Consider the following 26,055-nt stretch of genomic DNA (forward strand, 5'->3'; position numbering starts at 1 on the left):
ATACACCACTATACTCCCGAGACGAAAGAACAGTCAAAGCAGTGGATTGCAAAAGGCGAACCATGTCCAAAGAAGGCGAAAACCGTAAAATCAGCTGGTAAGGTTATGGCTACTGTATTTTGGGATGCACGTGGAATTATTTTCGTTGGCTATTTGGAAAAAGGAAAAACAATAACAGGGGATTATTATGCATCTTTATTGGACCAGCTAAAAAACAAAATTGAAGAAAAACGGCCTCATTTAAACAGGAAAAAAATCCTCTTTCATCAGGACAATGCCCGTGTTCACACATGTTTACGATCAATGGCTAAAATTGAAGAATTGAAGTTCGAATTGGTCGACCACCCACCGTATTCGCCAGATTTAGCCCTCAGTGACTTTTTCCTTTTCCCAAACTTAAAAAAATGGCTAAGTGGACAACGTTTTTTTTCAAATGAAGAAGTCATCGATCGGACAAATGCTTATTTTGAGGACCTTCCGAAAACTTATTTTTCTGACGGTTTAAAAAAAATTGAGAAACGTCTAACCAAGTGTATTGAGCTCCAAGGAGATTATGTTGAGAAATAAAAAAAAAATACAAAAATAAAAACTGTTTTAATGCTTTTTTCTAAGGAATTATTGACCCACCCTCGTAGCACCGAGATGAAAAAAATACGCGTTGTTCTGCATTTCTAATTTAATTACACACTCATTTTCTACTGTTTTTACTGTCTACTGTACTACTGAACTGTCCCTTGTATTTCGGTAGTTTTTATTACATATTTAGTTTTAGGTACAAGTCAGTTTACAGGAACCCAAGCGGGAACTGCGCCAATTTTCATAACCGATTTTGGCAAAATTCATGAATTTAAGAATGACAATCTAACCTAACCTGTCATAACAAAAATAATCCAGTATATCGGCTGTTTTCAAAATTTGTCTGCCACTGGCTTTCTGTCAACTGACAAGAACCGTGTTTTATTTAGACATGAATTTTATCTCAATTTTCGATAACAAAGGTTGAACTTAAAAAAATATATTATTTCTACAGATAATTAAATATTCCTGTAAATGCCCCTGCACATAAATTACTATGAATGGTATTTTGAAGTCGTGTAGTTAGGGCTATTTATACCTCAGTTGAGGCACGGTCTAAAAAGATCGTGGCTAGGCGATGCGCGGATTGCGGGTCGCGGGTGCAAATGACGCATGTCAAACGAAATATAATTTGTCATATAAATCCAACATGTGTCCATTTAATGTTCTGTTTATTGTTCTATCAGTAACAATAATAATATATTCATTGACATGTTTTCTTTTTAAAGTAAATGGGTAACTTTTTTAGTAATCTTTACACGATTTAAGAATTAATACGCCCGTCGCCATCACGAAACAAATTGACGTGTTTCCAGCTCGACGTTCTCTCTCCGAATGACAGCGAGTCCAAAATTTCGTCGAGCCTACAGTTGAAAATTATTTGCCGTTTTACTGATGTGTCACCTTAAGCTGACATAGGTTGATATTATATTTGGTAAATTAGCTAATCGATATAGGTACCTACAATAAGCGTTTTATTTTAAATGTGTGAGAATTATACTATTATTTCCTACGAAAGTTATAATATCTACAGCTTCTGGGCTTCAATGGGACCACATAATTTTGGCGCGAAACTTTGTCTGAATTGTATTGCACTCAATATAGGCTATGCTCAAATGCATTGTATTATGAAAGACTTTGAAATTTTAAATTTTAAGACGTAGACACGTAGGAACACGCAATATCCAGATGTGTCACCATTCTCAATGTATTAGCCAAATCCTGACAGGCCATACTAGTTTTGCTGCTAAACTATGTATACCTGGAAATATGTAAATAGGTCAAATAACAAAATTAGACGAATCTTTACATACATCTCTTTTGAGTCTCCGACTTGACACAATCCTGTCTGGTGCAAGCAAAGTCGGTCCCATCGCTGGTGCATAGGCAAGTATTGCAGTCGACTCTAAACTCTTCACCTGGTGTGCATTTCTTTGGAGTTGGTGCAACGGGCTGGTCTCCCTGAAATCAAAATTTACCTTGATTATGAAATTGGTGTTGCTTAAACAATGATTTTCTCATATTCGGTTTCACAGCGCCCGTAGCAAGAATACTCAAATAAAAAATCACGGTGCTCTAAAACAGTGCTCCGCAACCGGTGTGCCATGAAACGATGCTAAGTGTGCCGCGGTACAATAACCAAATTTGCGTACATGGCTGGTAATATATTTGAGCGCCTGCATGAACTTAATAAAACAATGCAAGGTCAGAATGAAAATAAATTGACGTGCTCTGATAAATTAGCAGAATTCAAAAATAAACTCGCACTTTGCCAGAAGGAGTTAAGACAAGGATCTCTACAAATGTTTCAAAGGAACTACCAGACCACCATTGAAAACAAGCAATCAATTTTGGATCCGTCTCAAAAACATTTAACTTTGCTGCAAATGAAATTTCATCAGTACTTTCATACAATCAATGCGACTGGATACGAAACCCTTTTGAAACCAATACCGAAAATTCTATAGAATCGCTTTTCCTATAAATTTGAGAAGAATTTGTTGAATTGATAAATGACGGGACGTTAAAACTGAACTTCGCCGACGTTCCAGTGGTTATTTTCTGGATTTCGGTTAATAAAAAATATCCTCGGATTTCCGACAAAACTATCGCAGTTCAGCTCCCATTTTCGAGTCAAAAAAAGTCGCCTGCGGCGCTATTTTACTACGCTAGTATTAATATTTAAAAAAAATCTTAATATTATTGTGTCAATACTCGACAAATAATTATTCCTAACCCAACAACTACCCATAATTATATTAATACAATATAATCATACGAAAAATTGCTAAATATAAAATTAATACCATTAATTATACCTCGAACACTATTTTAAAAATGCTATTTTAGAGTATCACGCTGTCTTCAACCTTAGCTATAGGTAGGGGGGCCCGCTAAAGGTCTTGGCCTGGGGTCCCCCTTCAGGATGTGGAGTCCATGTTTTAGTGTATAAATTGTTTTACGTGTGGTGTGCCGCGGAATTCTGGGAAGACCTTTGGTGTGCCATGGGTGGAAAAAGGTTACGGAGCACTGCTCTAAAAGAACATCAGTTAGTGATATGAATGAGCCTGTTGTTTACCACCCGGTTTCACATATCTTGGAATCAAAGTTGTTACCTTTATGAATGTAATAAGTAATGGATACCCCATCTCGATCGGGGTATTTTATAAAAACACCCTTACAACGACAAGCACGTAAAATTATTGTTTGTTATGTGACCGAATATTTAAAACTGATGAAGAAACAGTACAATTTGAAATATAATATTGTTAAATCAACAAACGAAGCAACTGGCGTACCTGTTACCTATACCAGAGAGTAATGCGGGAAGGCAAACAATAGATATATATATGACGTAACATACAAATTTTGATCTGTTATTCCTTAATTACACTCCGAATAAATGAAAAAAATGCTGTGAGCACATCATAAAAATTGAAGATTCTTATGAGGCAATTGATTTAGGATAGATATATCGTCGCTGTAGGATTGGTTTGTCGAATAGACCAAATGTCAAATTTTCAGGAGACGAAAAACAAATTGCATTATCCTATATTTAAATACATAGAAGTATTTAAATTTTTGTTTTTACAGCATATGACTGATATATTCATTACAATGTAATTTAAAGAAAATGATGGTTCTGGTCCATTTAGATACAAAAAATCATTATGCATTAAAAGGTCGATTTCGACAAAAACGGATATTCGACAAACCAATCCTATAGCGACGATATGGAAAACTTGATATTAAATATTGGTGCGGAGTCGGGTAACAGCTATAATTATTATTTTAAGAACAAAACAGTGAATCAGATGACATGTCATAATTAATATTGAAGATAATTTTAACGATTTTCTACGTGTAATACAAGCTGCTGCTTTCGTAACTGACCGACAACTTGCCAACCCACCCAAACTTGAAAAACGCCATGCGTATTTTGTCTAGTTATAGTAAAGTTATTATAATAAACCTATCCTGTTTATAAACATGTTATTTTGGCATTTTTTAAATTACAATGGCATATTCACGTAATTTTGTTTTATACTCTAATATTTTATTAGGATTAAAAACTAAACTTGTATGTAGTATACGAGTAGTTACATTATTTTTGTTCGCTCGAAATCTCCGGGTACGAGGTCCAATCGTCCTAAGACCGGACCTTGCCTTGTGAACCTTCTCGAAAATATGTTTGAAACATATTGTTAAACTAGGATAGTATGTGCTTTTAGAAAACCGTATTGTGTAAATCCTGAGAGAAGATATCTTCATTTGAGATCTTATATTAGTGCACCCATATATTATTATAATCGAGCATAATTCAATTTAGGGAGAATTTAGAAGGGCGTCAAATCGAGGAGAATCATTAGGTATATATAGAAATAGCTACCTAAACGTAGTAATAACGGAAATATCTTTCCATTACAAAATCAGTTCATGTGTCATCTTTAATAGTGATTGTTTTAAGTTACAGGGTTTGATTCCAGGATATAGGTGCATTCATATTTTTACTAAGTACGATGGTAGTAGGAAAGTGTTAGGGGAACTCTCTCTAAACGCGCCGCTGAGTATCTCCTGTCATTCGCCAAGGTGATTTGGAGACCTACACTTGTAACAAATTCTAGCATTAGTACCTACTGCAAAGTGTTGTGTTTGTTTTTGCTTATTTCCAGAACTCGAAATGAACCGGAGCGCCGTTCCGGTTCGTAAAATTTGTAAAATTTGTAAAACATCGCGACGTCTCGTGGAAAAAATAATTTAGCCATCTGGGCTGATAGGCCATACAACAAAAAATCGGATACACGTGTTTTTATAATATACAAATAAAATTTTATAACTATGTTAATATCTTCAAAAAGTTTTTGCGCGCTCCGGTTCATAAACTTTTTCATTTTAAGCTCTGCTTATTTCAATGTTCACTTCGTCTACTATTCTTGCACCATGCCGTCATATGATTTAATGAATTTTGTATTGACCGCTACATTCATTCATTTCTTCATTCATCATTCATCATTCATCACTTCCATTCCAAATTTATAATATTTTTCTTTGCTTTAATGGTTAATATTATGTAACTAGCAAATATTGTCAGGTGGCTGTACCAGCAATCGACATTATCATGCGTTGACGCCCTGTTTTCCTCTCTCTCTCTCTCTCTCTTATACGTTTACGTGTATGTCTGTCTATCGTATTGTAGTTGTTCTGATGTTTTAGACTCAATTATTTGTATGCACTCCCCGAAATGGAAGATTTTACGAACCGGAGCGCTCGATAATTTTCCGAAAATATTTATATATTTATGTAATAATAATTGTATGTGTTATATAAAAATATAGCTGCCAAGCTCAACCGATCAAATGAAATGACTGTTTTTAAACTTGTGGCAAGCAAGATTAGAGCATAACGCCGCTGACTAAAATCGAGGTTTACGTCATAAATATATATTTTTTTACTATCAATCCGACAGGTTTCGTACAAACTTTAAAAAAGATGTATGAAGTAAATTAATTTTATTACTTTAATAGGTATTTCACTTTTTACACGAGACGAAGCGATAATTTTGGGGGTTTCACGAACAGGAGCTGCGCTCCGGTGCGTCCTGGTCCATTTCGAGCTCTGTTTGTATGTGAACTGCTGCAATAGCCTGGCCGAATCTTTCTAGTCTCCTGATTTTGCCGACCATTCCACCGCTGAATTCATTCATTTGTCAAACGGTTGACGGATCTTCCTTATCCATAATTTTTCTATTTTTTTTTTTATTGAATGTGTATACTGTCTAACGTTAGAGTAGGTTACAGAACCACAGTGGCGAAGGGTGTAGGTAGGCTGTTAAGATGAGCCATAATCAGTGCACACTAAACTCAGTCATACGAAATAAGACTACAATTTACAGACGGTGTTGGTTAGTTTTTAAAATTCAATGAAACCCTGCAAAACCATGCCATCATTAATCAAAAAATACTTGTCTATTTATAAAATATCTAAAACTATGCAATTAATTCATACATGACTTTGGATGTTTTAGAGATAGAATAATATTTTTTATCTATTATAATTTGGTTTAGGCAGGGATTAATGAATTTACAAAAAAATTAACCAACAATATTTAATATATATTCGCAATCCAGCGAAAACAAATAAGTAGGTATGAATGAAAAAGTGTGCACAATTTTGTCGTATCGCCCAAAGTATACGAAAACTATTATGGTTTGGTTTATTTTTAAAAACTAACTAACTCCATCTGTAAATTGTAGTCTTAGTTCAATAAAATATATATATTAGAAATACGTATGACTGAAAAAGTATCATCATCATCATCATCAGCCGGGGCAATCCACTGCTGGATGAAGGCCGAAGTGTCGTTCGCTGCCACGTATTTCCGCCGAACTTTACCAGTTCGTCAATCCAGCGGCTTTTAGGGCGACCCTGTGGCCGTTTTGTGCCCCTTGGGTACCACTGGATGACGGCATTTGTCCAGCGGCCGTCCTTTCGGCGAGCAATGTGCCCCGCCCATCTCCATTTCAGCTGTTTGGCAACGTCTATTACATCGCGTACTCTTGTCTGCTTCCTAACCCATTCGTTTCTCTTACGGTCCTTTCGCGTGATGCCCAACATGCACCTCTCCATGCCTCGCTGTGTGACTCTTAACTTTGGACATCTCTCGTGTTGAGAGTCCACGTCTCGCAGCCATACGTGAGCACGGGTAGCACACATTGGTTGAACACCCTACGCTTAAGACATAATGGTAGGTCACTCTTGAAGATACTATTCAGACGTCCGAAAGCACTCCATCCCAGCTTAGTTCTTCGAGCAATTTCATCGTGCATGCTTCCGTCTATGGACACCTGCTGTCCGAGATAGATATAGCTGCTGACTTGCTCGAGTTGGGTGCCAGAAATACAGATAATCGCAGGGTCCGAAAAACAGTTCCTCATCACTTTTGTCTTTGAGACATTTATCTTTAGACCGACCGTTTGACTGACATCCGCGAGTTCTTGCATTCTACCTTGGAGGTCTTTAGGGTCTTGTGAGAGTATAACAATATCATCTGCAAAGCGCAGGTGACTGAGGTGCTCTCCGTTAATTGGAACACCTTTTTCCTCCCAATCAAGTTTCCTAAATAAGTCCTCAACTGAAAAAGTATAATGTGCACTAGTTATGGCGGATCTTAACAGCCTACCTCCACCCGTCGCTACTGCAGCACCATAACTTTATTATAATCATCCTTAAATCTCTCAAATAACACACTAATTTCTTATGTCAATGGTTGTCTCAATCTAGTATGGTCTCTGGGCAGGAGCTGTCTTCAGTTGTTTTTTAATACGATTGGAATTGCACTGCTGGCGGATAACAACCATAACAGTGACATAAATTACATATTGTTTTGCATGAGTTGGACGGAATGTCCTTGAGAAACATGTGGTTTCAGCAGACTGGTCCAAGTCCTGTTATAATGCGCGGAAAACACGGGAGTTATTGCAGGACATGTTCCATGATCATGTTATGTCTTGTTTTGACGACGTGAACTGGTCTCAGAGATCATATGATTTAACACTGTTTGGCTTCTACTTTTGTAGTTACTCTAAGCTTACTTCTAAGCTGGTAAGCCAGAAACGATTCCTGATCTCAGACATTATTCGGCACTTCATCCAGCGCTGGAAATGGAAAAGTTTACGAACCGGAGCGCTCGATAGTTTTTTGAAGATATTTACACAAATATCTAAATTTATGTATATTTTATAATTTAAAAGTGTATATTTTTGTTTTTATGGGCTATGTACCTCAGATGGTCAACATATTTTTTTCCACGAGACGGAGCGATAATTGTACCGATTTCACGAACCGGAACGGCGCTCTGACTTCATCAGTAATGTAGAGCCAGATTTATCTGCGAAATTCATGGAAAATATGGCTAAACCAATGAGAGGAGCCGGCTATTCGAACAATGCTATAATTTAATAAACTTTTTTTTTAATTCAACGAATAATTCACAAGATTAAAGTTATAATATTTTCTCAGAAGTGTTTTCATATTATGTAGATTCAATAAAAGAATGTTACATTCTTTAGTATTGTAAATTATTCGTTGAATAAAAAAAATAGATAAATAACTTCAACTATTAATAACTATCGCAGCAAGTACGAGATAATAGCAATTTGGAGTGATGTTGCCACCGGTTAGTAATTAAGGTAATTCAATACTTTGATTTAAAATACAGAAGCCGATTGCCAATAAGTAACGTAATTTAGAAAGCGCTTCAGAGAGTATTGTACAAATTATTAGTTAACTTCGTCGCAATTAGATAGGACACGTATATAGCATAGTGGTCAGTGCACATGGGCATGAATCCCGAGTGGTGTCATTTTTTTTCAAAAAGATTTGTTTCTAGTGGTTATATATTTTTAGAAGTGTTTTAAAATTATGAATGTTATAATAATTATTATGTTATATATATATAAATATATAATTCACATATATCAGTGTTACAATAGATAAAAAAAATCACAATTATTCATGTTACTTTACTTTTTTATCCAAAAAGGAAAATACTCAGTTCTTATTGAAACACCCTTTAGTGTATAAAAAAGTTTTACACTTTTTAAAACTTTGAATAAAATTATTGATTTTGGTAATTTTGTAGTAATAATAATTTACTGTCGTTATCTGGTCTTTTATCCGTGGGTTCGGGTTCGATCCGGTGAGGTCACAATCAGCGGCGGCTCCTCTAACACCATGCATGTGCGCTGCACTGCTTTTTCCTAAACATCACTCAATGTGCAACAATGCTATTCATAAGTCATCACTCGTTTATCGCAATTTAATCCATGTAAATTTATACCAAAAGCATTTACCCAGTAAACAGTCACCGAATTTGTGCGCTCGTCGGAACGCACAAATATGGATCTTAGTTTGCCGTTCATATTACATTGGGTAATAACAGTTCAAGCCGACACGTGAAAACGATAAATAACTAATAAATACACAAAATTTTATGACCATTAGGAACGGAGCTCAAAAGTTACGCGGAAAAATATAGTAACTGAGATTCAGCAGAATTGATAAAAAAATAGATTTTTTGTATTTAAATCTCATATAAATTCATTGAAAATAGGCTGATATTGAATAAAAATTGATTATCAACATAAATATTTTGGATCGATCCTTTATTCCTTCTATATTTGCAAATATTTGAATATAATTTATAAAAAATTAAAATGTTAGTTACGATGTTCTTTCTCATAGTAAGTGAATATGTATAGCATGATGTCATATTTTTAACAATGCAGGCATTGTGCTGGAGTTTTATTGCTTTTTGTAGACGAAGAAACTGACGATATGTCGAGAGTCGAAAAATACGTACCTACCTATTCAAAACAATCGACTGTTTTGTTTTTTTAATATTTTCTTCAAATATTATTTCTTACATACAATTCAGTATGATTTCTGCGGTCGTCGTTTTAGTCGGCTTTTTTATGTGTTTTGTCACGTTATTTCGATAGTTTTGTTCATAAAAATAAATTCATAACAATATATACCTATACTTATTGTTTAATCAGGGAAGTGTATGTGTTTTAAAATGATGTCGGTAAACGTAGACTTTATCAATAATAATAATAAGAGTCAGAATAAAAAAGGATGGTCCGATGACATCTGTGGAAATTGGAAAGTGTTTTTCAACCATTAAAAGAATTAAATCGTCTTTCAGAAATACTTACCATGAATCAGGACTGACTTAACATGTCTACGTGACTGTATTAAGCATTGAGAAAAAACTTTTACAAACAGTTCAAGACTTTAATGAGAAGTGATTGAGGTGTTTGCTAAACAGAAACAACGCTGAATTGATATGCTTTTTAAATAAGGTAAGAAAATTTTGAGTGCACCCCCAATGAAAGCAATTTTGGAAACCACCGGCCGCCACTGGTCACAATATATTTATGTGATTTTCTCAAATCCTGAATGTTTGTAATTGTTTCACATAAATTACTACACTACTGTTATTGGAACTCGGATCGTTGTAGTGCTAAAAAGAATATAACATAACTACATATATATTATAATATTATAAAACTTTGCATTGTTTTGCAGCAAAATAAAAAAACATACATAATAAAGAATAAAGTGCTTTAATTTCAATAAACAAAAATCATAACAAATGTGTAGATATAAACAAAAAATAATAATAACAAAAAACAGGTAAATAAATGCATTATTTCATCATGTTGAGTTTTTAACAATATAAATATGTACAAGTATACAATGTAAGTACTACATTAAGTATTGCATCAAACCATAAACCCTCTACATTTTTAAGTAGTATTTATTTTTATAATAATATCATTGGTAAAGAGAGCAACAAGTGTATTATGTTATTTGAAAAACAAAATTTAAAAAAAAACAACTGTTGTGATAAACCTCGAATAGTAATATATTTAAATCAATTTAAAAGCAATAATAACTACAACATTTAAGATCGATTACAATTTCTCAGATTTTTTAGAGAAATTAAAAATTAATTTATTATTGAATCAGAATCCAAATGATGAATGAAACATCCTCTTTAAGCAGAATTATTCTCGTCTCTTAAGCGTTGGTATCTAGAAACAAAGAAAAAATATTATAAATAAATAAATAATTCATCCACATTCATACAATGTAATTTTCGACTAGGATATTTGTTACAAAATTAATTGTGTCTATTACTATAAGTAAAGAAACAACAACATTAAAAATGCGTGAGATAAACTTTATCTTCACCATGGTCCCCACGTCTTGAAACGGGCCCCCAGACCGGGGTCTATGGCGGGCGCTACGTGTTCCGTGTTACCCCATGGTTCAACGAGGTGAAATTAATGGCATTCCGAATGTTTTTAGTGATTTACTGCATTTTTTTTTTTAAATAATTTGAGTTGTCAGCTCTATGCTTTTCTCGTATCGCGTGACCTTTTTGTAGTATCCTTCTAATTCGTAATGATTTATTGAATTCCCTATAACTTCATTTTTGATATTTTTTTCGATTTCCGATCCTAATAAGATCATGTGGGCCTCCACAGAGTAGATTTTTGTATTAACAGATTCTGTTTTTATGAATAATGGATGTCAATCACCAGTGACGTCCCGTGGGGGTAGGCAGATTGAGCGTCGCTTGGGGGCGGCAGTTAATCGAAGGGCGGCAAATCGAGGAGAATCATTTGGAATATATATAAATAGCTACAATTATTTTGTTTACATGTTGCACAATAAGAGCACAGTGAAAATGATAAATCTAATAATCTGTCTATTGCCAAATGGTACAAACCAAATGTGTCTGGTGATTTGGGTGTCTAACATAATTATTACCTACCTATTATAATATTATATTTATTCGCTTTTTATATCTAAATTTAATTTTATATATTTTAGTGGTATTTATTTTGTTAGTAATGTATCCATAGGTACAACATATTTCATAGATATTGCAGTCATGAAAGGATGATAAAAATACATTAAAAAAATGGGGCGGCATTATGGCGCTGGCTAGGGGCGGCATTTTGTCTAGGGACGTCACTGTCAATCACTTGTTAAACCTATTAGGTCCATACCCTGACTCAAACACAGATTGAAAAACATGTGTATTTGCCAAACCCAGGATTCGAACCTGGGACCCACGACGCTATAGGCACGGTCTTAGTATAGCAATGAAAGATAGAAATATATAAAATTATAACAAAAGTGCCATCTATAAGCAGACTTATAAAGTCACCTACTTCCATTTCTAGTGTCAAATACCATATAACCTACCTACTGTATTTCTTTTCGGATATCTTTAATCAACAAATTCAATAAACATCTTTACAATTCTTATGTAAATACCAACTGACGATCGGAGCAGGTACCTACGATTTGTCGATGCCATGGACAAAACAAGCCATATTTCTATAACACCTTAAAATGTAATAGTCGTACCTATAATTGTGGCGCATAAACAATTCATATCTTGCTTACTCCCGTTATTACCACTGACATATTTATTTACTGATTAGAGTTTGCAATCCTGGGATCCCTTACGATTTCGTGATCATAAAATTCCGTGTACCTATTTTGACAGAAACCATATTTTTTATCAACTAAAAGGGTGTGATTTAAAAAAAATCAATTGGTTTATAAAAAATAAATAAAAATGTGGCGATCGATGGTTCCATGAGAACTAAGCAATATTAGCAGAATCCATGACATACGACTCATTCTCATATTAATATTATTTGTTTAAATATTGTTTAATACGTGCATTTAATTTCTTACATACATTTTTCATACAATCGAATTACTACTTAGTAAGCACTCTTTCACCTCGGCAACATTATTTATTAATGTTTATTATATTAAAAATGTATTTTCTCACCGAGGCCTGAGGTATTAAGTATGTAGATATTAAGCATTTTCGTCATGATGGGTACAATAAAAAATATGAAACGATGATACAACTGTCGCGCAGAAGGCTAAACTATCTCACTCCTCATTATACCTCGTGTTACTGTCACTCTTCCTCGGGCTATCTTATATCGTGCAATATTGTCCGAATATATCCATGTAAACTGTACCTGTCCAACCTTAAATAAACACGAAATCTACATTATCCTCAGACTTCAGATCTTTCCTCCATCGCTCATCCACCTCACATACTGCCAAAGTGATGACCTCGACTACATTCCCAAAAAAGAAGAATACCATCTCATAACAAGCACGGGATTTCGATCTGAGATCAAAAATAACATGCATAATTATTATAAAACATTGTGTGAACTAGCTCATCGACCTTGTCCATATTTTTTACCGCGAGTTACTCGGTTGCCAAGTCCTATTAGGTGGTAACAAATGTAGTGAATGTATCATATTATATTATGCTAACAGTATCAAAGGATATTATCTACATTTATCCGTCACACCATCAGGCCTGGAACTGGTACCCGAGCAAGTTGCGGTAACAAACATGGACCCAGCTTTAAATGTATTTTTTTGTAGGTAGGGCAACATTTCAGTTGTCAAATCCTGGAATTGAAATTTCTGACCGAGTTTAAAAATTTTAGTACCTATGGAACTTGAAAATTAATAAATTATTTTATACTTATTTAGAAGATGTTAAATTGTTACCAACCTATGTAGATTCCCCTGTAAGCGTTGCCAACGCTGGAGGACATGCCCTTCTAGTACAGGAGAAGTCTGTTCCATCATCATTGCAATGGCAATTGTTGCAATCTTTCTTGAATGTTGTTTTGGGTTCGCAAACACTTCCAGCAGTAGATCCAGTACATATATTCCTACTGCAAGCATATTCCGTTCCCTTATCATTGCAGAAGCAAGTGTTGCAGTCAATTTTGAAATTTTGTTTTGGGATACATTTTATCTGTTCCGAGGTAATGTCTCCCACTGGGCATCCCATCCTGTCACATGCAAAACTAATTCCCTGTTTATCACAGTAGCACGTGTTGCATCCGACCATAAATGGTTTTTCGGGTAAACATTTTTTTATTGTGGTAGGAGTATAAACTGGGACCGAAGCACCATTGTTAGGAGTTAATGCGCCATTATCAGGTAGTAAAGATGCACTGTTAGGAGGCACTGCAGCGTTATCACCGTTTGTCAAAGCACCATTGTCAGGCGTCAATGCACCATTGTCAGGAACAACATTATGAACAGGTGTTAGGGCACCATTATCAGGAACACCGTTATTAACAGGTGTTAAGGCACCATTATCTGGAGTTAATGCACCTCCATCTCCTTGATTTGCACTTCTGACAAATCGACGAGTATGGCCTCTCGCAAATAATGGTTTTGCTTGTGATAAGGCACCATTATCGGGAGTCAGAGCTCCGTTATCAGGTGTGAGAGCACCATTATCAGGAGTCAATGCCCCATAATCTGGCTTCAAAGCTCCACCATTACCAAACGAAGGTTTTCCTGAAGACAACGCACCATTATCAGGAGTCAATGCCCCATAATCTGGCTTCAAAGCTCCACCATTACCAAACGAAGGTTTTCCTGAAGACAACGCACCATTATCAGGAGTCAATGCCCCATAATCAGGCGCCAAAGTTCCACCATTACCAAATGAAGGTTTTCCTGGAGACAACGCACCATTGTCAGGAGTCAAAGCACCGTTATCTGGAGTTAGCGCCCCGTGATCCGCCGTCAAAGCTCCACCATCTCCGTGGTGGTGGTGGTGGGGAGATCGCTTAGTTTTTGTCGTTTGGCCTCTCTCAAATGAAGGTTTTCCTGAAGACAACGCACCATTGTCAGGAGTCAAAGCGCCGTGATCTGGAGTTAGCGCCCCGTGATCCGGGGTTAAAGCTCCACCATCTCCATGATGATGGTGGGGAGATCGTTTAGTTTTAGATGTTTGGCCTCGTTCAAATGAAGGTTTTCCTGAAGACAACGCACCATTATCAGGCGTCAAAGCGCCGTGATCTGGAGTTAGCGCCCCGTGATCTGGAGTTAACGCACCATGATCTGGCGTCAAAGCTCCACCATCTCCGTGGTGGTGGTGGGGAGATCGCTTAGTTTTTGTCGTTTGGCCTCTCTCAAATGAAGGTTTTCCTGAAGACAACGCACCATTGTCAGGCGTCAAAGCGCCGTGATCTGGAGTTAACGCACCATGATCTGGCGTCAAAGCTCCACCATCTCCGTGGTGGTGGTGGGGAGATCGCTTAGTTTTTGTCGTTTGGCCTCTTTCAAATGAAGGTTTTCCTGAAGACAACGCACCATTGTCAGGCGTCAAAGCGCCGTGATCTGGAGTTAGCGACCCGTGATCTGGAGTTAGCGCGCCGTGATCCGGCGTCAAAGCTCCACCGTCTCCGTGGTGGTGGGCCCTCCTGGAAACTCTGACGGATGACACCTGAAACATAATATATTTTCAAAATAATAATACTACTGGAACATTATAACATAATAGTATGTATATATATCTTAAATTGATAATAGACTAATGTAAAGCTTTGTTTAGTGGAGTTCAGTAAATCATCAGAGTATTAAATTAATATTTTCCAATATTTTATTATGATCACTTATTTATTGCATCTTTTAAATCTTAAAATCTTGTACGTATATGTAATTTTATTAATTTATACAATACATAATAATATAACCATCATTGTTTTGAAGTTACACCTACTCTAAACTGACATTAAATTTTAAATATCATGATTAAGGGTATTAGTTCACACATAAGGGTAAGGCAAGATAAGGGTTCACAAGCATAGTGAACCAAGTCCATTCTATTTTTGAGTAAGCTAGGTTCAAACATAATATTTGAGTATTTCTTATTCTGCAAGGGTATGATTTCCTTTACATAATAACTTAAACGTACTCAAAATAACACTTCAGAATTGCAATCATATCCTTACAGAATTAGAAATACTCAAATTATTATGTTTGAACCTAGCTTACTCAAAAGTAACCAGAACGGAATTGGTTCACTACGCTTGTGAAACACTCAGTTAATAGTTTATGGCTATATAATGCTTTTTTTAAATGGAAAATATTAAATTTGATTTTCCTTAATTACAATTTTGAATTCAGAACTACTATTTAAAGTATTTACTATTTTGTGTAGTATTTTTAATGTCGATTCTGACGAAATGAGTACATTTAATAAATAAATTTAAATATATCTAGCGAACATTAAAAATGACGTATTTAGGGGGAAAAGTGACTAGGTACAGTAGTTATTTGATTCTGAATCTATTAATAGTAGTAGGATTTAGTTTAGAATATTGGGCATAAAAGAATCGAGAGATATATTATTTATATTTACATTATCCATAAAATAAAACTTTAAAAATTTATCAGGGACTTTCAGCAAAACTTACATGGTATAACAACTGTAACATATTATAATGATTGACGTTAAAAAAAAAGTTATCGGATTTTTCTGTAACTTTGGTGATATAAGCAATTTTAAATTTCCTTGACAGTGTTGCTACAACAATAAAATTAAACGATGATAAATCAATTTTGTCACACTTTAATAAATAATTATGAACACGTATGTAATGCTGAAGCCGTTTTTTTATAAATAAAATTAAAGTAAGTGTAAAGACATATTATACTAATTATTATATAAAATTGGAAGAAAATAGGTTTAATAATGAACCCATTACTAGCAGATAAGTAAGTTAAAATATTATTATAAGTAAAGAATCTTTACCACTTACCTTAATTTACAATATTCTTATCACCAATCACCGGAAAGTTAACAATAAATAATAATTAATAACCAAAACAGGTGATAACAATAATTATTATTATTAAAATATATTGTTAAACCTGTTGGAATCTTTGTTATTAACACACCATTGTTTTTGATCAGAAAGTGTATGAAGCGTTCTAGTATAATTTTCACACACAAATTAGCCAAAAAAAACCGTTTTAGTTAAAAGAAGTTAGGGACTATATTATATTGTCTTTCCGTATTTTATAATAACTACCACAACCAAATACGACATCTAAAATAAAGAAGTATTTTTAATTTATCAAGAAGAGTATTAAGAAGTTTTTCTAGTTTTTAGAATGATAGAAATTTAAAAAAGAAACAATTTCTATCTACACAACAATAAAATTTATCAATAATTTGAAAATTTTTCTAACATCGTTAGCTTTATAATAATATGTTAAATTTAATATACAGGTGTAAGAATGTGGACATACCTGAGGAGTGTCGTACTGGTTAACACCTGAAAAAGATTAAGAAAAAAACAATGAGTGAATGGCATATATACAAAAACTTGAGTGTTTAAAATATTATATTGAAATTGAAAGAGGTAATCCAGCCACTTACACTAGATGCCGCAAAGGGATTGGGTATATTGGGTTTGGGAAATATCTAGCATCACATTGGTAAAATTGATAGAAATGTTGTAATTTAGTTTTTTTTATTGTTTTGTCATATTATTGTCTAAGTAAGTCGGTAGAATTCCCATCCAAGGATGTATGAAAAATATCTATTTTTGGTTAATTATTAAGAACTTTATGCTGGCATCTATAATATTTAGGAACATATTATAATATAACTACTCCCAATGAGAATATAATATAAAAACGTTATTTCCACAATTGATAATTAATAAAGGCATTCAAATGTCATTTTAAATATGAGTCGCCCATTTCCAAAATTCATTTTGTCCAGTTTTGACCAAAAATGAACTGAATATGCAGTTATATTGCTTATTCATAGGGGCACATACGTAGTCTTTTGCAGCCAGTATAACGGTTGAAAAACAGCGTCCAATTTTAAAATACGTCTTGTCCATAAAACTGTGTCAAAAGTCATCTTGTCCATGACAAATCTCTAAATATATCAAATGATGTTTTAGAAAACGATGTGTTTCTCACAAGCATAAATCTATATTTATTTCAATTTGATTAATAAAAGAGAAATTTATTTTTTTCATGTAAAGGTTCCATACACGTTTTACCATAATTCATCTTGTCCATAAAAACATTTTCAAAATGCATCAAGTCCATAAAACTTGTGTCAAATGTCATCTTGTCCATGACAAATCTTTAAATATTTCAAAAACGGTGTATGATATTTTAGAAAACGAGGGGTTTTTCGCAAGCATATATTTATTTCAATTTGATAAAAAAAATTGAAATTTATTTTTTTCATATAGAGGTTCCATACACGTTTTTCGTGAAGTCTAAACCAAACAAAATGGACAAGGTGAACTTGTGAAAAATGGGCGACTCAATGGAGTTATTTAAAAAAAAATTGAATTCACGTAAGGACATTTTCTCATTTTTAATTATGTACCTACTACTAAAGGATTTAAATGAGTCGCTTATTCGTATATATAGTATATATTATAATAATTATCGGTTATTTTGGGGTAACATTATTAAAGTTTAAGGAAAAAATGTTTATAGTCAACTTAAAAAAGGCTTCCGGGGCAGTGACGTCCCGTGGGGCTAGGCAGGTCATGTATTGCTTAGGGGTGGCACATTATAAAGGGCGTCAAATGAAAGAACTTTTCAGAGTAGTGGCGGTTATCCACGTAGCAGACGATGCTGTTGCCTCATTAGAAAGTATAATAATACTTTATGCAGTCATCAAATATTTAAAATAAATATAAAGGATAATGAGGCTTCAAAATTATATAAATAAATTATCTACAACGTTTAAGGAATATCCAGGCTTATGCTCTGAAAATACCATACCCTTAAGGGCAGCAGTTTGCCTAGGGACGACCTTCCGGGGCTACCTGGTGCCAGCAAGCCACCTTCGACATCATCAGATTTATTATTATGTCAGAGGACTCGTAAATAATAAATTGACGACATTATTAAAATTTAAAAAAAGAACTTGTATTTACAAAATAAAAAGCATCTGTTGATATAATGAATTAGCATAAGAATTGGTGATAATAATGTTGATAACCCTTGACTTTACTACAATAAAATTATCAAAATTCTGGCGACAGATGTCGTGTGAGCTATTTTCAGAAACACAGTTAACTTTTTGAGAATCATATCAGCAAATAAATTATTCTGAAACCCATTGTTACACCCCCGTATGGTCCCCATTTTGGGATGTCTCTGTGAATCTGGAGAGGCCCAAATCGATATCAAACAAACGAAAAGCCAGACAACAAAATAAAAGTGACAGCGTGGTATTCACATTCAAAATGGAGGGAAGTGATACCATCTACTAACCTCGCCGAACTAAAAATACGCTTTCCATGATACTTGTCAAGTATTTTGCTCATATGCCTTGTAAACATTGATATACTACTGGATGAATCATATGCTTCTTAAAATGACGCCCGATTTTCAGCGACTCGGCCAGTGTTAAAACTTACTGTTTTAATATCATCGGACTTAACTCGATATAAGCTCACTTAATATTTGTCTCGAAAACGACCTGGAAATAATTATGAGTAAGCCCGATCTAGCTTGCATCTTACTCTAACTAATAGTCAGCGCATGACGACTTGCTCTGTCCGCTCAGACATGAATTTTTGGTAGCTTGCAAGCTTTGGGTTGCAGACAACCCTTAGGGTCACTATTCCAAGAACGCAAATTTAGTTTTACAGCCAGGGTAATACGGGTGAAATTCGGGAATCCATGTTAACGGTCTTAACGCATTATACCTACAAGGAAATATTATAAGACGATATTCGTAATATCTTATTTTGTGGTACATTTTTAAAATGAGACTTGTATGGGAACTCCTTATCTAGTAGTATATCAATGCTTGTAAATCTGAGCATTAACCATTATAGACATTATGAACGAGCTATTTATAGACATAATATTGTTCAAAAGAAAAAAGTAGTATCTATGGACTAATCAGTGTGTCAATTCTATACTTATCGACCGCTAAAGTGATAAATATGATCACTTTATCATATTTATGTATTGAGGTATTATAATTGTTACAATAAGTTAGCCGTTTAAACAGTCAAAACTGTATATCTATATAATGGCTCTAAAGTTAACACAGCCAAGAGAGGTGCTGTTAAAAAATAGCACTTATTGTAACAATTACAACTAATTTATTGTAATTGTTACAATAAGTGCTAATATTTCGATACAAACCTACCCTAGACAGCTGCCGTAGAGGCCGAAAATCATTCTTGTGTACAGAATAGACACGCAGAAACGGTAATAATTGAGTGAAAATATTATAATGCTAAGCTCTATGGTCTAAAATTACTCTAAATGAAGATTGCAGCGAAGTTAAATCATATTATGTCGGTTATTTGCATCATAAAAATAAATAACAATGAACAGGTGCAATAGCAATCCAATTAGGTACAGAAAGGCAATTCTCTAGCAAGATACACATACCAATGTTTACCTAATCAGGGCTCGAAATGGACCGGAACGCACCTGAGCGCTGTTCCGGTTCGTGACATCGATAAAATTATCGCTCCGTCTCGTGGAAAAAATATTTTGACCGTCTGAGCTAGATAGGCCATGTAATAGAAAATGTAACACATTTATTTTTATGAAGTACACATAAAATTTGATAACTATGTAATATTTTCAGAAAATTGTCGAGCGCTCCGGTTCGTGAACTTTTCCATTTCAAGCGCTGTACCTAATGGAGGATTAATAGCAGGTTTAAGATCATAGAGGCATGATGGAGGCCCGACGCACTCACTGACTTTGAAGCCTTCCACGATAAAATGTATAAAATGTAATCTTATCTTTTTTATTGATAATGATTGTTTATAATCATTTATATTTGCTAAATAATATTCTTGAATAAACATTAAAAAATAATTTGATGGGTGGTTAGGTTCGAGACTCTTTTTGATGATAATTACAGTTATTTTTTTATGTTTCCACACTCAGGTTGAGATATATTGTATTTTAATTTTTGAATAATTTAATAATGTTCAGACTGATTTGATATGTTTTCAGGCACATTATTAATGCAATAGAAAGCATACACATTTACTAGGTAGTAGAAAGACATTCTCCTAAGGCGCAGAACCAACCTGCTACTGGTAATGCTAATTGGGAAGGCGATAACCATGTTCAACCAAATTGCTTCGGGTGGTGATATATTCTACTTGCGTGAGGTGAGTTTAGGTGGACGCTATTTTATAAATTATTAAAATAGGGTCTCCTTAATAAACTCGGTGTACTTCTTTGAACTTCCATAGATGTATAACTGTATTTTCACTGCTTTTGTATGTTTATATTATGTTATCCTTTTTATATTTTCATTTTTATCGTTTTTATTACTTTTTCTTTATAATAATGTTTCATGTCATATTGTGAACGTCTGAAACTTATAATTTGTAACAGTCCACAATATTTAAAAAAATAAATTGAAATTTAATTGAAATAAAAAACAATGTTGAAGGGAGTCTGAATCCTTACCATACCATTAGGCATACCAAATAAAGATCCCAAATAACATACGTACTTTATTAATAATATGAATAAAAAGATCTTGATATATGTACCAATAAAATAATATTGTTTTATCAACATATAATAGATAATAATTTCATCAGTGAGAAGAATATAATTTATTTAGAGAAAGAATTGTGTCACAACGCGTCTCTAAATTAGATAAACAAACACGTAATGATGATCAAAATGACAAGAGAAATTTAATGGATGTAGTTAGTACTAGCTAATCGAGGATTTTGACTCAAAATAGGAAATCCAAAACGCTGATAATTATAGTTCATAATATCGATTTTCAGGTCATATTTCATTTCCCCTGTTAATGTCAGGTGTGTACCGTCGTATCTTGCGAAAGGATTACTGACCCACGTGTATATTTGATAATATAATAATGGAAAATACTTTTTAAATTATGTAACGAGGTTTTCTGCACTTCTAATAAAGTTTTCGCGGCACACCTGGAACCTCTCAAGACACACAGCTTAGCAGACACTGGATTAAACAAATAAATCCTAAAAATATATTGAAACTCAAATAATTGTAATTTAATCTTTTGTACCTTGTACCAATGCTAAATTTTCTACCGTAGTAAATTTTCCACGAAACATGGCATAGCTTTATTTTAAATGAATTAGTTCACAATTTCTCCGCTAGTTATTTTTTAACTACATGTGTACGATACCAATAATTCACTGAATTAATAATATTGCCATATCAAAAATAGATAAATTATTCATTTTATTAAATAGGTAACTATAAAAACTGGTTGAACGATGCGTTCGAACATTCTTTTATTTTATTCAAACCAGTTTTTTTTCATGTGACATGAAATTGTATCAAAACAATCCGTTATCAACACAACATTATATAGACCTACTTCCGTTCTAAAAAAACTCACTCGTTTTTATATTGATTCACAATCTTGAAAAAATATTGACCTCAAATATAAGAGTTTCGACTAATGAAGAATTAGCCTACCAAACCAATGGCGCAGCAATAGGGGGCAGCCCGTGTAGGACCAAGTGAAGTTTCGTTAAACGTGCAAAAATAAAAATTGACAATTTTCGCATTTATAATTATTTATCGTAGTGACCATTTGATACACAGTCCGGAACGCAAGAACATTAATAAATTAGTGTGTGCATATTTTAAATAAAATGCGATGATAATGCCTAATAAAATAATGTCACTACATACAATCATCAGTGCGCAGTTATCTCAGATCGCAAAAAAAAAATACCGTAAAAAAGAGAAATAATGAAAGGGATATTTTATATACATAATTTGAAAACATTTCAAATGACCCACTAGACACATTCTTTTTTTCTTTTTTCTTTTTAAATACGTCACCCCGCAGGACTTGAACCTCTTCCTACTGGATTCGCGCCAATGTGTTTTAACCAATTAAACTAGGGCCAACCTACTTAATTACAACGAATTTAACTAGTTGTTGCTCTTACATGAAATCCTTATAAAATTGCGTTAATATTCAATTATTGACCATCGGCGTGACTGGATTCACGCCAGGGGTTACATGTTCAAGTCCCATCAAACGTCGTATTTTTTTCAAAAAAGATTTTTTCTGGTGGGTGACATCAAATTTATATATATTCAATATATATAATATAATATAATGTTACATTCTCAAATCTTGTGAATTATTCGTTGAATAAAATAAATCGTTTTTAAGGGGGGACATGCTCGTCGAAGGTCAAAATAGAGTTTTTATTGTATTTTCAAACCATGATCCTGGACACTCCTTAAACGTTGTAGATAATCTATTTATATAATTTTGAAGCTTTATTATCCTTTATGGTTATTTTTAACATTTGATGACTGCATAAAGTATTTTTGTTACATAAAATAGTATTCTTTTAAACCTCTCGCTCTAATGTTTTAGAATATAGTCATATTTCGGTACATAACTGTGCAGTGGTGTTAAGATTTTTTACATTTATTAATTTTTAGACGCATTTATAAAACCATTAGTATAATTTATTACGAGATAATTTTTGTAAAATATTCACGATAAAAAATTATATTGATAATCTCTGTGATCCTAAATTTGACAAGAATTAGGCATTTTATTATGCAAAAAATCGGCAAGATTAACACATTTGAAGATAATTCTAAAGATACTTATTATAAGCTATGTCCTTGACCATTCAAGTGTGATAAACATCTTATGAATAATGATTGCTTTATAATAATTATTGACCTAAGAATAAGGTAGTGTTTTTTTGAAATACGCCATTTCTTTTGGCATTCCCCAGTAGTTAAGCTACAACATACGGCCGTAGCCATAAATTGACAAACTTTAATTAAAGTAGGGAGTAAAATTATGTTAACGCGCGTGTTTGAACTAATTAATGCGGTTTAACTAAATTTGGACTAAATGGTTTGAACTATTTGGTTTGAACTAAATAATAAGGTTTTATAAATGCGTCTAAAAATTAATAAATGTAAAAAATCTTAACACCACTGCACAGTTATGTACCGAAATATGACTATATTCTAAAACATTAGAGCGAGAGGTTTAAAAGAATACTATTTTATGTAACAAAAATACTTTATGCATTCATCAAATGTTTAAAATAACTATAAAGGATAATAAGGCTTCAAAATAATATAAATAGATTATCTACAACGTTTAAGGAGTGTCCAGGATCATGGTTTGAAAATACAATAAAAACTCAATTTTGACCTACGACGAGCACGTGGGCCGTTAAAGGGATATTTCTTTCTGAATTATGAGATAAACAATGTTTGTTTCAACTACGATACAAATTGTTTTATTGTTTAAACAAAATATATTATTATCCACAAAAAAGTTGTCGATTATTATTAATTGATTGGTTGACACTTTTTTCAAGTTATTAATCGTTGAACTGTTTCGAGGTGCCTTATAAATCTTCATTCAAATCGATTATCTCAGTAACCTAATTATCAGTTTCATTTTTGTATAAGTACATATAAGAAACAAAAATATTCACTTTGCCAAAGAAAAATATTCTATATAATTACATGACTATTATGTTTATGACTTTGTACTGAAGTGCACAATGTAATTTACCAATCAAGTCGCTACCGAATTAATCATATTAGCATCACTTATTGTGTATGTCTCCGTTCAATAAGGCTATATGAGATAATTTGTTTTTGTATCATTATTTAACTGCTGTTGAAAGATTTTTAATCCAGCTGGGATACAGATTTGGAACTTTCTGCGCGCAAGTCTGATGCTTTCGATCTGTGTCTCAATATACTTCAAGCAGTTCTGCAGCTGCTGCGAATAAACGTATAATCAAAATAATCAATTCAATGACGTCCAGTGAGTGTAGTCCAGTAAGCTAAAATAACTACCAAAGTCGAAAAATCGGTGAAAAATGTAATTTTACAGAATTCCCCGAAGCTGATTCTTATCTAGTACTCACCTGATACATAGTAGATAGCAGTAGCAAAGTGTGGAGGTAAGCTGTTAAGATTCGCCATAAATAGTGCACATTAAACTTTTTTAGTCATACTTGTTTGTTTTTATTGAACTAAGACTGCAATTTCCAGATGGTGTTGGGATAGTGTAAAATATCTAAAATTATGCAATTAAATTACCATCACTTTAGGTATTTTATAGGCAGAATAATATTTTGTATCTATTATAGTTTGGTTTAGGCAGAGCTTAATGAATTTAAAAAAAATTAACTAATAATATGTGTAATAATAAGTATTCTTAATCCAACGACAACAGTTAACTATGAATGAAAAAGTGTGCACAATTTTGTCATATCGCCCAAAATATACCAAAACTATTATGGTTTGGTTTAGACAGGGTTTAAATGATTTTTTTTAAAACTAACCATCACCATCTGTAAATTGTAGTCTTAGTTCAATAAAAACAAATACGAACGACTGACAAAGTTTAATGTGCACTGGCTATGTCAGATCTTAACAGCCTACCTTCACCCTTCTCCACGGCTATCCAGTTAGCGCGGCGGTCAAGGTTCGCGTTAAAAAACATTACGCTTTACAGTTCGTCATCATAACAACACAGGGCGGGTACTATCCTTCTCCAATAACTGCATCCATTGCTCCTGGGCCAGTGACCTCCAGGTGACTGCAATGACCGTTATAGTATCTCAGCTGACACCGTCCAACCACCCAAATTCTTGATCTACTAATCGGCAGTTGAGCACTGTCCTTTCTTACTACATGACCCTCTCATCAGAGCCTACCGATTGTAACGAATGCGGAGATACATTATTCCTAGAATATATTCTTCTCCTTCTAATGTGGGCCCATATATTCTACGTAACACCTTCCTCTCGAATACACTTGACAGTTCATAACTTGAGATAACAAGTATTAACTCTTGGAATACGATATAGCATATTTACCACTCATTTTATTGGCTTTAGAGTTAAATGTTATATTCGAACTGCCGTGCTGGTATACCTATAATATCAACGTTTGATTAGACATGTAGGTACCTTTGAAGGAAACAAAAATATTATTATAAAGGTGAAAAAAGAATATTTCTTTTCTATGGCTAATCTCACTAATACACCACTGTCGGATCTACATCTTCAATAATGAACTAAGCATTGTTGTTCCTCCAAATATAAATGATTACAATTTAAACGATCATATATGAACGGACGCAACCACTTATTTAATTAGAAATTGAAATTCAACTAATTATTAATTTGGAGTATTTAAGAAACGTTGAGGTTACGAATAGATTACTGAAGCCCATCTTTAATTTGGATCGTTAACATATTTCTAGTTCATCTCGGGTCTAGGACAATTTGGTGCCGGACAACTGGACGCCACGCAATTCGAAATTAAATAGACGTTAGGTTCTTATAGGTACTTTAAAAAATATATTTAATATTATTATTTAAATTATTCTATTATGATTTAATAAGTGGTGAGAGTTTAAATATGCACATGTAAATAATGATTTAATCGTGCATATGTTTAAGTTCCAACAAAAAAAGAGTTTTTTTATTTTATATAAAGCCATAGGCATGGTAATTCTCAATACGCAATAAAAAAAAACATTAAAACTATTAAGTAGTAGAT

The 26,055-nt window shown here is 33.6% G+C and overlaps 1 protein-coding gene across 13 annotated transcripts in view; it reads right to left on the bottom strand.

Annotated features, from left to right (window-relative positions):
• The window catches only part of LOC147077972 (uncharacterized), a 114,146-nt gene that overhangs the window by 64,058 nt on the left and 24,033 nt on the right, over positions 1–26,055 (bottom strand). For all 13 annotated transcript variants that reach the window (XM_085961049.1, XM_085961044.1, XM_085961041.1 and 10 more), the window contains exons 2-3: positions 16,759–16,784; positions 1,890–2,037 (exon numbers count right to left, since the gene is read on the bottom strand). In XM_085961049.1, the coding sequence (XP_085817175.1) occupies positions 1,890–2,037; positions 16,759–16,784 (174 nt within the window). The remainder of the gene's footprint in view (positions 1–1,889; positions 2,038–16,758; positions 16,785–26,055) is intronic.

This window comes from Rhyacophila brunnea, unplaced genomic scaffold (genome assembly GCF_057557595.1).
Source record: "Rhyacophila brunnea isolate RB1 unplaced genomic scaffold, BYU_Rbru_1.0 scaffold_12, whole genome shotgun sequence".
Classification (NCBI taxonomy): Eukaryota; Metazoa; Arthropoda; class Insecta; order Trichoptera; family Rhyacophilidae; genus Rhyacophila; species Rhyacophila brunnea.